The 12,891-nt window shown below is 47.5% G+C and overlaps 1 protein-coding gene across 3 annotated transcripts; it reads right to left on the reverse strand.

Annotated features, from left to right (window-relative positions):
* Positions 1–225: 225 nt before the first annotated feature.
* On the reverse strand, positions 226–10,630 carry znf395b (zinc finger protein 395b). Of its 3 annotated transcripts, none has more exons than XM_066697575.1 (10): positions 9,893–10,630; positions 6,010–6,298; positions 5,636–5,832; positions 5,415–5,527; positions 4,968–5,185; positions 4,621–4,721; positions 3,947–4,205; positions 3,736–3,825; positions 2,877–2,998; positions 226–2,449 (listed from the first exon to the last, which is right to left on the reverse strand). In XM_066697575.1, exons 2-10 carry the CDS (start codon positions 6,259–6,261, stop codon positions 2,338–2,340), a joined length of 1,464 nt encoding a protein of 487 aa, XP_066553672.1. In that variant the 5' UTR covers positions 6,262–6,298; positions 9,893–10,630; the 3' UTR covers positions 226–2,337. The 3 variants fall into 3 exon arrangements, with proteins under 3 accessions (XP_066553672.1, XP_066553663.1, XP_066553681.1); XM_066697566.1 differs by lacking the exon at positions 9,893–10,630 and adding an exon at positions 9,649–9,845; XM_066697584.1 differs by lacking the exon at positions 9,893–10,630 and adding an exon at positions 8,886–8,939.
* Between the last annotated feature and the right edge of the window lie 2,261 nt (positions 10,631–12,891).

The following is a 12,891-nucleotide window of genomic DNA, read 5'->3' on the forward strand; positions in this document are numbered from 1 at the left end:
CAAGAGGACAACAGCAACAAGAGCTTCACCTGCTTTGCACTCAGGACAACAATTACGCTTTCATTGCAGGTATTCTAAAGTGACGTGTGAAAATTGTTCAAAATGTTTCCACTACTTTTTGTATAGATACAAAAAAACAAAACGCATCTATACATTGAAACCAACAAAACAGTCAAATATTATCTGTGCAGTGCTCACGAAGAAATAAAGAAAATCCAAAAGCCATTTAAAGTTGTACTTATAAAATATATTTAGACATTGAAAGACAAAAGGTAAAAGATACAAAAGGAAGACATCATTATAAAAAAAGGTGCGTTTTTCCCCTCCCCCAAGAATTACTTCAGATACATACAGAAGATTTATACAAACATATAAAATGTTTTTTTTGTTGTTGTCGTTTGCGTTTCGCTTTGAAAAATGCCAGCTTCCCAGTACCCTCTTGCAAGATCAGCGGGAACGAAATAGATTTTAGCACTTTTTTCTTTTAAAGAGTAGAAATCAGAAATCAAAAACATTAACACTGTAGGAGATACTGATGGCACGAATATTGGACATTTGCGTTTGGAGCCAGTGACCATCATTTTTGTTCGTTTCGTTTTGTTGCAACTTCAACAATGTTTGATTTCCATTTCCTCTATACGCCAAACATTCATTACATGCCGACAGACATGAAAGAAGCAAAAATGATATAAAATATAGCATACATGACCGAAGAGAAGCCGATTGTAGTTGGGGAAGCAAAAACAAACACACAAACAAACAAAAATATACAATGACAGGTTTTACAATCCGTTGGCTACATTACTTGTATTGCACATCTATATATCATTAGATCATCAGAAAGATAAAAATCCCTCCCTGCATAACATTTGATCGCCGATTCTTGCCATCAAGTTGTCACATCCTAATCAGCTGCACAACTCCCTCCGAAACGACTGGGAAACAAAAAAAATTAAAATGTTCACAAAATACTGAGATGATATATAGGTACTATTTTCCTGTGCTGGACTGTAGCTCTGTCACTTTAAGTATTTTAAGAAAAGACTATTTAAAGCTCAGATAAAAACATGTCGTTTTCTCACAATTTCACGAAAAAGAAAAATTAAGGAAAAAGGTATTTGAAACGTAACCCAGTTTACAAAAATAAGGAAAAGGGAGTTAAAGCTCGGGGAGCCTGCTGTTGAACGCACATACAGTAAACACGATCCTGTGCTCTGATCCTTTGAAAACACTGAACTGAAAATACTAAACTCTGAACTTCTACTACAGCCAAGGTAAAAGACTTGAATGCTTCCGATTTCTCCTCTTACGAAATGTGTGTTTCTTCTTGTAGGAAAAATCCATCTTTACAGGTTAGTAGATAATATTGAGCTTTTCAAATTCAGTCTCGATAATACAAAATACAAAATTAAAAAGCGGTAGTGCAAGTTCAACCAATCACCTCCCAGCTTGCCCCGGTCCATTGCGGAGGTCACCACAGCGCTCGCAGTCCCACAGAATGAGATGGAGAGAGAGCGAGGCACGAGGCAAAAGATCGCCACGTTATGCCACTACTTGCCCGCAGTTGCACCCCAGGGTGTCTATTTGATGCACACCCTTACCTTCCTGCAGTTTTACTAGCCCTCCCTCGATCGGTTGACTTTTTCTCCCCCTGGTCACAAAACCCATCCTTTTAAAAATGACAAATGAGCACCCACTGGTCCAAAACAAAAAAGAAAAGATTTGCATTTGAGAACCCTTAGATTAGCACCCTGAATAAATTACGTGACATTTGCCCATTTCTTTGCATCCCCCCCAATATGGAAAAAAACAGCAGACATCAACTTAGCGTGACCCTAAACGTATTGACATGGCCTCCCTATGCCAGTCACTCGGTTATGGTTCGCCTTTGCTGTTCTTCCAGTGGTTCCCCTAGTAGGGCCGTGAGAGGGAAGCCAAGCCGAGTAAACTGGCTTAGTCTTAGAGACGGGACTATATTCCCTAGAGCTCAGGTTAGCGTGTAGCTCGGGAAGAACATGGACACAAAATGTTAACCAGGTGGGTATGGCAGGCATCTCTGAGGACAGGAGAGCCACGTCTGGAGAGAGAGGGCGGGAGGACAGGGGAGCAGGTGGGGACGGGCCAGAGTTAGAGGTCACAGGTCATGTTGCGTTGCACAAGAAGCGGTAGCTGGCGCTTGAGCAAGAAGTCGTGCCCGCACCCCCCCCGCTGGAGATCCCAGGGCAAACAGCTGGACATGCCATGCAAGCGGAGGAAGGGGATGTAAATGGGGGAAGCGCTGAAACTCCAGCCCCAGGCTTATGAAGGCCTGACGTGTCCGAGTCCCTGCTCTACGATTCAGTCCAGGAAGCGCTGGCAGGCCTTCTTCCAGCGGCAGGCAGTGCACCACTGGTCCCGGTGCTCGATGCCGTACACCTTACGACACTTTTTAGCTTCTCCTCTGGCTTTCCTGCAAGAAAAAGACAACAAGACTGACTATTTCGCCATGGCAGTGCCTGTCAAATTAAAAATGACTCCGACTACATCAAAACAAGTGCAATCTGATCGAACGTCCGCTCAGCTTTCTAGGCGGTTTCTTCCTTTGCACCAGGGGTTTCCAGCCCTTCTCCTGGAGACCAACTGTCCTGCTGATTTTTCTTCCAGCTAATTGCTCAGTTACTTAATTGAAACCTTCACTGGACTAATCATTTGCTTAATTTGACTTTCCAAATTGTTTAGCTAACAAAAGGTCTTCAAATCTCTAGCGGTTTTACATTTATAATTAACTGACAGGCAAACTAGGACATTGCGTCCCCAGGACCAGGGCTGAGACTGACCGGCTTAAAAAAAAAAAAAAAAAAAAAAGACAAAAACAAATGTACAATAGAGATACTGACCTTGAAGTGCAGTGTCCCCTGGGGGGCGAGCCACTGCCTGCGGGGTGAGACCTACAGGGGGCGCTGTGCTGCTGCAGCCACTGCTCCCCCACACTGACGGAGCGGCTGCGGAAAGGAGCGACCTGCGGAGGACACGGAGGACACTGAGACACTGTGCCAACACAGCAGTGCAGAACACAGCAGGGGTGTCCAGCTCCTGTCCCGTCACAGGTAAGAAATCAACCCACCGCCTCCACGGTAGCGCTTAAGGGGAACGATGCTGGAAAGGATGTAAGCAGCACCGGTGTAGCCCTTGTTCTTGGTTCTTATGCGAACACACTGCGGCATCACGGGTCTCTGAATCATCAGCACCTTTCAGCACTAGGGGATGTTGCTAAACTGGGCTAACGCAGCCAATAAGTGGCTCCATTAACTCAAGTGGAATCGAATTAAAACGAACGCTGAGGAGTTGTCACCCCGCCCCCCACCCCAATTATGTCCTTGCCTGGTTCATTTAGATTGCTTGCTTTAGTTATTATAGGTCACAGATTTAGTTACACTCAAAATGTCTGATAAACACAGCTGCACTCAGAGATCTTTGCAATTGCTGTAAGCTGCCACCAGAGGGCATCACTATTCAAAATAAGTCAGACAAACACCTAATGGAGCTCATGAACTAGCTGTCAATCAATCCGTCTCAATGGCCCAGTTCTTGTCCATGTTTTACTGGAACAGAAACGTTAGTAATGAATCAATAAACAATTCCTTCTTCAAGTCTCTCTCTAGTTTTCATTCATTTAAAACGGCAGACGGGCTGCTACGCCGAATGTCGAGGTGCCTGATGCCAAATGCCGAAGCACGTCCCATTTCCGTTTCTCACCTGTGTGCTCTGGGTGATGGCAGGAGCAGGCGTCCAGGAGAACAAGGTGGGGGAGGCTGGGCTGGGGGCCACCTGGACGGGAGGGCTGGCCTGCGGAGATCAGAGACAGAGCTGGTCAGGGTATGGTGTACGGCGCAATTTTAAGTAATTCCACACGACTCCCTCCCAGTGTGAAGCCACCACCGCAGATTGACTGAGAAACCGGGCCTACCTGATAGGAGTGTTCGGAGCGCACTTGCCAGAAGCTGCTGGGGGCCGACTGGCTCAGAGGGCTGGGCTGCTGTGCCTCGGAGGCCGGCAGCTCTGCCAGGCGAGTCCCAGGCCCCGTGGAACTGTGCTGGACGGGGCAGGGGGGAGAGGCTGGGGAGGGCAGGCGGGGGGAACAGGGGGACGCAGTCTCCGCCTCTCGGCTGACTTCAGTGTAGTAAAAATCCTCCTCTCTGCGGGAACGCTCCAGATCGGTGCTGTGTCTGGAGAGAGGGAGGGGAGAACGAAAAGAAACTTTAAAAAAATGAAAGGAATCTCTGGCCATGTTTTTTTAATCTTTAAAATAAAGACCTTTAATTATTCCTCTGATTTTTATAACATTCATTAGTGCATGTGCTTTTAGACTATTCGTTTATCAACTAGACTATTTTTACAGCCTTCTACAGTTGACAGATTAAATGTATCCAGTTTTGCTTCACTCGCAGCCTGATCACAACCTCCTTATTTCAGTACAACCAATAACGATCAATGCCCAAGAATATCGGAGAATCCTGGGCTGAAGGAGGGCAACAGCACAACACACCACATTACATCAGCAAACAGAACACAAAGCCCAGAGGAATCCACAATGCACTGTAATGATCCTGGGGACAGGGACTGCCATAAAACTCAGCTCACCTGAGATGAAGAGTTCGAATGTGTCTCTTTATTCCGACCACGGACGTCAGGATTTTCCCACAGTTTGGCCACAGACACTTGTACACCACTTTCATCGAGTTCTGGGGAGAGAAGTCAAGGTTTGCGTGAGGAAATATAAAGACATCTACTTTTTAATAGCAAACGGGGTGAAAAAACAGGCCTACCCGATTCTCAATCCCATCAAAATCACAAACTGATCTTTAGGGTTACGCTACATTGATACACAAGCACAAAAGGGCGATATTGGCTTCATAGAAACGAACCCATGTACACGAATCGACATGAGCTCCTCACACCACTGACACTGAATACACCCAGGCGCCTACCTTCCTCTTCCTGGGGGTCGGATCATCGAACAGCACGTGCTCCAGCTCCATGTCCAGGCCCTCGTCGGTGGGCGTCGCCTGCTGTCCGTCCTCGGCGATCGGGGGGGAGGGTGCGGGGCTGCCGTTCCCCCGATCCCAGCTCCAATAGCCGCTGCTGCCACTGTCCGACAGCTCGCCGCATTCCATCGCCCCAGCCGCTGCCGGCACGGCACCGCCCCCTACAGGACGCCGCAGAGAGGAATGTTTCGCAAGACGGCAAGTTTTGGGCCAGTGGTCTTCTCTTCTACCTTCTACCCCATTACTTTCCCTTTAATGTCTAGACTGATTTTTACAGCAATGTTGTTACCTTTCGCATAGCATATATTGTGTGTGAGTGATTGTTAAATGACACGAGGCATGCAAATAACAACAACAACAACAACAATGATCTGGCCAGCATCTACTCACTGTTGGGCATGTCCTTCTGAGAGGTGCTCTGGACCACTGGGCTGCAGGAGAGGCTGGTCAGGACCATGGCAGCCATGATCTCATCCATGTCCACAGCTTCAGGGCTCTTGTAGCTACAGATATTGAGACAGAGCATTGAGTAAAAACCCCAGTCCAGTCCAGACAAAGCACAGCAGTGTGGTGTCCCTGTCGGAGGTGGGCAGGGTGATGAAGGCACTCACCTTTTGGGCACAGCAATGCTGGAGGAGACGCGGCGAGGCTGGGATGGCTCGGGAGAGGAGCTCATGAGCCACACATCCTCAATCTTGCGGAGGGTGTGTTGGGCCAACGCAGGCAGGAACACAGACACCTCGTTGTCTACATGGTTGTGCTGTTCCACCACCCCGGCACACTCCTGCCCGCAGCAGCTCACGAACACCTGCGGACACAGACGCAAAGGTCAGACCCATCTCAAGCACCTTCCAATCACCTGGTCATGTCAAGGGGGCTGGGCTGGTCTGGGACGAATCCAAAGCAGTGCGAAGGAAGGTTGTTCGCAAACCCTCTCAAAATGTGTCTAATCTCCAGGCTTTTTTAGGTTTGTGTTCATTTTTACCTTCTGTCCTGGGTACAGCTTGAAGTGGCTGAGAGTCTGGAAGCCAGGCCCCACAATGCTGTCTCGGGGGTAGTCCTGACGCCGCCCATCTTCCAGGGCCACCGTATATGAGTTGGCTGCCCCACCAGACTCCGACTGCATAGCTTCAATCTGCCCTGGCACCAGAATCCCATCTCCAGACGGGCATGGCGCACACACCAGTGTGCCCAGTGGAGATCTCTTCCCCAGACGCATGGGGAGAACCAACGCCATCGCTCGAACCTCGGGTCACGTACTCTCACTGCTGTTCCTGAGACAGATGGGGGGGGAAAACACAAATCAGCGAGGCCCGCTCCAGTGCACAACAGTGTCTTTCGCCCCTTTCACACCAGGACCCCAGCCTGTGTTATGACACTTTTTAGCAAACCAGATTAGGTTTGTCATGAGTGGGAAAGCATCACACAAGGGTAGAGAGGGGTTTGGTCCAGAGCAACGTGCCTCAGGAGATGGACCAGCCAGCACTAACCTGGGCAAAGCAAGACAAAAGTCCCAACACATTGCATGCTTCTTTTAGAAACCTGCAAATCATCAGCACCTGGGGGGCACTGGGAGATGGGAGTTAAACCAAACGTGACCGGCTAACACACCCAGCCCGTGCTTCTATTCATACAGCCCCGCCTCCCCTCATCTCCTCATCTCCTGTTCCCATTGAAATCCTCATCTCCTGATTGACTGTCTTTCCCAAACCCCAAACCTCATGAGAACTCACTCCACCCACCTGAACAGGTGACCAGATAACTATTACTCTTCTGTAATTAGTAGGCTTTGCACCATGATGTATGTTTCAAAATGCAAATGGTATTGAGGCAGGATGATGAATCTCATGCACAACTTTTGTTGCATCAGCCTGTTAGGAAATACAGTAAAACACCGAAAGAGTCACCAATTCCTTCTCGTGCCTAGGGGAAAATAACTGGACTGATTATGTGCAAAGCTTGCACATCTGAAGATAGAAAAACGGTCCTACGTATTTGAGCTCCTGCGAAATACAGTCATCATCATCATCATCATCTACTGAGGTGTCACAATTCAGCTAGATAAACTCCACTCCTGCTCAATGGGCTTCAAAATGTGTCACAAGGGTTACTTGTCCCTGACTTTGCAAGAACCTGAGAGATGCTCACAAAATCAGTCTGCCCTGCTAATTCTTGTGTAACTTAGGGCTTGTGGGTTTGTCTAATGATGTATGCTAACTCAAAAGAGAATAAAGTGCTGCTACTGCTCAATGGTTGTCAAGTAGTCTCCTGGGAATTGAAATTAGTGCTGCACAATGTTGTATACCCCAGATGAAGCATTACAAAGTTTCCACCTGAAATACTTGAGCGCTTTCCTGCATTACTTCCTCTCGTTTGTCTTAAGGGAGGCTTTTCGTCTTTTGGCTAATTTGAAGAGGAAGTCAGCAATTCATATCACCCCAACAAAAACAATTGAAACAGTCACAAGGACACAGAACCTCTGCAGGAAGGGCAATGGTGAATTAAATTCCATTAGAGCAACATTCAGAGCATAAATCATTGCGGTCCAACCTGGGGTCTTACAGATGACACCCAGGGAGTCTCAGAAATGGTACAGCACTGTGTCCTCAGAAGGTTTCGCGGCAAGCCCGTTTTGCTCAAAAGCATCTAAACCCATAGTGCCAATCATGGAGAAGCTGCATTTAATTTTCCGTTAGTGTACCGATTTGAGGATTTTCATCACTTTTTCTTTCCTCACTGGAGTAAATTAGGCTGCAAGTTGCTTTTTTTTTTTTTTTTTTTTTAAGGGTTAACTTTGAAAAGCGAATCGTCTGTAAAGAGTTTTAAGTGCCAGAATAGAATAACTCGCTTATAAAGCAAACAAAGCAAAACTCAAAACTATGCCAGGGTGACTCGCTGAGTCATGATTTTAGATGAAACCTGCTTGCGAGAATGGAGTATGACGTCAGACACGTAGCTGACAAACGTCACGTATCACAACCCCGGCAGATGTCAATGAAAAGCATCACTTTGCGCAACATCCTGCCCTTTGCCCAAGCAGATGAATCATTTCCACCGCAAATTAGGCATGCACGTATCAACCCGCACAATGTAAACAGCAAAAAGATCTATGAAAACAAGGCACTATAAAAACGCATGCCAAGACACCCATCTAAATATGCGCTCTTAAAGAAATGGATACAGCACTGTGAGCTGCACTACATCAACTGAGGCGAATAAAGTACAACAATTTATACCGCTTAGATTTGAAAAACAAACACAAAAACGTGTTCAGGCTCCTCTCGATTTAAAAATTAATGGAATGTGGGCCAACCCGAAATGTCAATGAAAGACGTAGTTATATATAAAATATAGCACCTATAGCTACATTTGCATAGATGATCACTGTATTTCTTAACATTTTAGAACTGTGCCATCTATTTTTACTGTTGTTGTGGTTTAATCTCACGTACCGTTTTCTTAAATACCAATGCAAACGAGATCTAGTTATACATAGAGGGGAGAAAATTGAAATAAAAGACGCCACACAAAGAAAAGAAAAAATATCACTGCAACTTTGGTGCCCATGCAGGTTCAAACTTTGGCAGGCTGTTTTATATATACATTATTAATATTGTGCATGCATGCAACAAATCGTGCGTTTCGATTTAGACAAAATGCGTCTTTCCTGATGAGCAAATGGACAACAGTCACGGGTTATGAATGAAAGCGCGGCTGGTTCAGTAGGGAGGACACAATCACCTCCAACGCGTTCATAAAACGTGACATTTAAATATTAAAATACACTGCCGGACTTCCTGCTCCGCTTCAATGTGCTGTACAGGGGAAACCGTTTGTTAAAACCGACCCAAACCCACTCACAGGTGTCAATCAAACAAAGCCTCTGCTCGCGTTGCTGCAGCGCAGATGTCCGCAGTCCGGCGCAGATCTGCACAATCCCCGCGCTCCCATTGGTGGAGCCGCGCAGACCCGCGCAGGACCGCGGAAAGCTGCGCTACAGCACCGCGACCTGGATAGTCGGAGCTGCGCCAATGCAACCCGACCTGGCCACGCCCCCCCCAGAGACCCCCGCTCGGGTTTGTTTTTGCACCCGGCATCTTCCTCCAAACAGCTCCCAAATATGAGCCGCCCAGTTGCTACAGCCACCAGCAGGCCGAAACTCCTGCGCAAGTCCACAGCCACCCAGCGCCGCATGCCCTCGACAATCACACACAAACGCGCCGAGCTGAGCAGCCGTGCGAGGAGGGGCCGTGTTGTTTATGGAGCAGCTTTATTTGATTTATTTTCTCCAATGCATCAACAATACACAACTCCTAACTTAAGTCAAATCGGTCGGTTCGACACCAGCACACGTCCCCAATTGCAATATAATAACTGCAAATACAAGCGAAAAGTAACCATACAAGAGCGACGGGAGATTAGATCTAGTTCAAACCAGCTTCAGCCTGGGTTATTAAATCATACCCAGCACAACCTCCATATGTTCTGCTTTAAAAATAAAAAAAGGCAGCAATCACGCTCAGCCCACCGCACCGCACATTCGAGAACTCCCGGAGAACTCGACAGCGCGTTCGCAACACGCGTACGGTCGGAAAAATAAAGTTTCAAAGGCCATCGCACGTACCTCTGCCTCCGCCGCGCACACCCCCTGGCTCAGACCTCGGCTCTGACCGGCAACAACTTAAAATCGCTCTTTTCAAAGCCTGCAAACATGTTCTCCTACAGGAGTACGCAAAACGCGGGCCGGAGCCACAAGGTGCTCGGATTGGGGGCGGCGAACCCCACTCATCCGCCCCCCACGCAGAAGTAACTATGCCACCCCAGAAGTATGGCACGTGCCGTTATTCGTCAACGTCTGGGTCCTTTACCTGCCTGCGCGGCGTGTTTTTGTCTCCAGTCGGACGTGTCGCACTCCCTTCCGCATGGCCGTCCGCGCCGTGTTTTCCCAGCGGCCCCCTCTCCGGCGCTGCGTCGCTGTAGTAAACAAGCTGCCCACATGTCAGCAGCGAGGGCCGCCATTGGCCGCCGTGTGCTTTCCAGACACACGCCCCACTAGCCGGAGTTGTTTATACCACTCGGAGCTGCTGTGCTGGGCTGTGAACACAAAGGGGTATGGCAGTGTGTGCGGATCCCCCCCTCACAGTTATAGGCAAATATATAACATAACACGATGCACGACTCAGGGTGCATGTGCACAGTGCCTTGAATAAGTCCCAGCTAGGGAGGTGTTGCACACACCCACTATGCATCCATTGATTGTGCCCCACGTTTACACATTAGGCATTCGTCCGATCTCGATCCCTTAACTAGAGTCGTTTTTCTGATGTCGCTGTTTGCTGCCGCACATCCTGCTCTCCGGGGACGGACGCCGGTTAGTAGCGAGGATGTCGCCGTCGATCGCTCTGAATCGGGGCCACCTTCGCGGCGTGGAAAGTGACGTGCATTGAACAGGATGTGTGCAGCGCCGGTACAAACCTGTTTTCTGCCTGGCTGTGCAGGCGAGAGGCTGAGGGGGAGGGTCAGTGTGTTGTTAATCGGTGCAATTAATATACAGGCGCATTGCACCGGTGAGGACCCGTGCATAGCCTGCGCCGGGCTGTGCTGGGTGTGTTTTGTTGTGTCTTTAAAAGGCACGGTGTATGTAACAGTATGCAACCTCGCTCCCTCTCCCCCGTCCACCCGTGTTGGTGCAAACACAGCGCCTGTGCGTACGTGCGCCGCGACACGTGTCCGCCTGTGTCACGTCTCTCGCAGCAGCAGCCCGCGCCGGGGGGGCTGGTACCTCTGTGTGCAACCCCCCAGGCCTGATCCACAATGCAATCCATCTGCTGTGCCTTTAAATGTACTTTGCGCGCAGGCAGTGCCCGAGAGAGGCGCGTCTTGCACGTTCTTTCGTCAAGTTTGTCAACAATCCTGCAAAATAAAAAAACAAATCCTCCCATTAAAACATGTACACAAACCCATGACGGTTATTAGGTTTCCGCTGTTTTGTTCTTCCTATGCGCAGATTGAAAATAAACAGGTTACTTGGGAACTCTATGCTTACTTGGAATTCAATTATTCTGCATTATTGAGGGAGCGGAGTAAATTCCACGACACATGCGCAATGCACTTAATAGCCTTAACTGCAGCTGACGTCCTTGGGAGAGGTATGGGGATGGCTTTCTCTCTGAACCCCTGTCTGAGTGACACTCCCAGTTTTCTGTCCGATATGGTGTTGGTAGATATACACAGGTCTCGGCACACATTTAAAGTCAGTCCTGGCCTTCGGAGTGGCCCACAGTGTCACAGGAAAGCAAAGGGCTTAGCAGAAAAGTGGGCTGTGCCTTGAACACCAAAGGGCCCCCAAATGGTAAAACGGTGCTTGCTATAAAGACTGACAGGGCAGGGGGTAGGGACTAGGAAGGACAAACAAACCCAGCTCCAGCAGCCGCAGTTGGTATATGATGCCTAAATTAAATTGTTATGAGATAATCATTAACCCACACGGTCCTAAAAATGCCCAAAGCACTCTCCCTGACTTGTCAAGGCTGATGCAAGACATTCTCTCTCTGTCACTTTTGCGGCTGCATTTTTATTTACCCCCCACCCCAGAGCAAGGCTGTAAGTTGGGACTGCACAACAGCAATACATTAGGCTGTGTGTTAATAGGAATCTGTTGTGTCCGGGCTGCAGCAGTTCTCAGGGGTCAAACTTTGGGCATAATTGCAACATCTGGGTTACTGTAAGCACACCGTATTAGTTATTGCTTCCCACTAGCCTCCGAACTGCCATGCTTCACTTGGCAGCTGATCGGCAGATAAATAAAAACATTTGAAAACTAAAAATAATAAAAGCAACATCTTGAACGAGGTTAAACACATAAGTCACAGGAAGCGAACCGCTGCAGTGGAGACACAGTGGATGCTCTGTGAGAAAGGCCTGTCATTAAATGACCAGAATGTCTCACCTTGCGGTTCAGAAGGAAAACCTAGGCGCACAATGCTGACTGGGTAGTACAGATAAATGTGATGCAAACCTCACAAGGTTTAATGATTCATCCGGAATTGGCAGGTGAGTCCAGGCAACGTGATCTGGGTCGTGTAGTCAATGGCAACCCTTCCAATAGAAAAACAGTTATAGTCTTTTAAAGAAACAGAATTGTCTTGCAGTCCTCTTCCTGCTTGATCACTTCACTGCCAACCGCATTTCTGCATTGACCGCAACCTCTAACCTACGACCTCTGTCCTTTCCATGCAAACTTATGTTACCACCAGTTGTGACTTTCCTCTCTGCCATGTAAGACAGGGGTGTCAAACTCAGTTTCTGGAGGCCTGCAGTATCATCTGCATTTTGTTCCAACCAACCCAGCTGTCAGCTATCTAATTGGTCTTCTTACACGACTGCCTGGATGGATTTAACATTCCTCTCCAGTCTCCAAAACCGCCTGTGCGTACTGTGTCTCGAGGCAAAGAGCATATTTTAAGCTACCTGGTATTAAAATACAGTATGAAAAAATTCACATACTTTAAAGTACTGAAATGACATTCTTTTCAATCATATAGGGATCCTTATAATAAGATAAAATCCTGGACTATTTACACAAAAAAAGCCTATAAAAACCCTTTAATTTGATTGACACTTTTAAAAATAAATAAATACATACATACATAGATACATACAGTGCCTATAGAAAGTCTACACCCCCTTGAACTTTTTTCAGATTTTGTTGTTTTAGTGCCTCAGAGTTTCATGCATACAATTAGGATACTTTTCCAGTTATCTACATACTATACTACAAGGGGGGAAAATATGTTATTTTGTGAAACAATATTATATATTAAACATACAAAACTGAAGTATCACCTTTAGCAGCAATTACAGCTGT

Source organism: Amia ocellicauda, chromosome 1, assembly GCF_036373705.1.
Source record: "Amia ocellicauda isolate fAmiCal2 chromosome 1, fAmiCal2.hap1, whole genome shotgun sequence".
Taxonomy (NCBI): domain Eukaryota; kingdom Metazoa; phylum Chordata; class Actinopteri; order Amiiformes; family Amiidae; genus Amia; species Amia ocellicauda.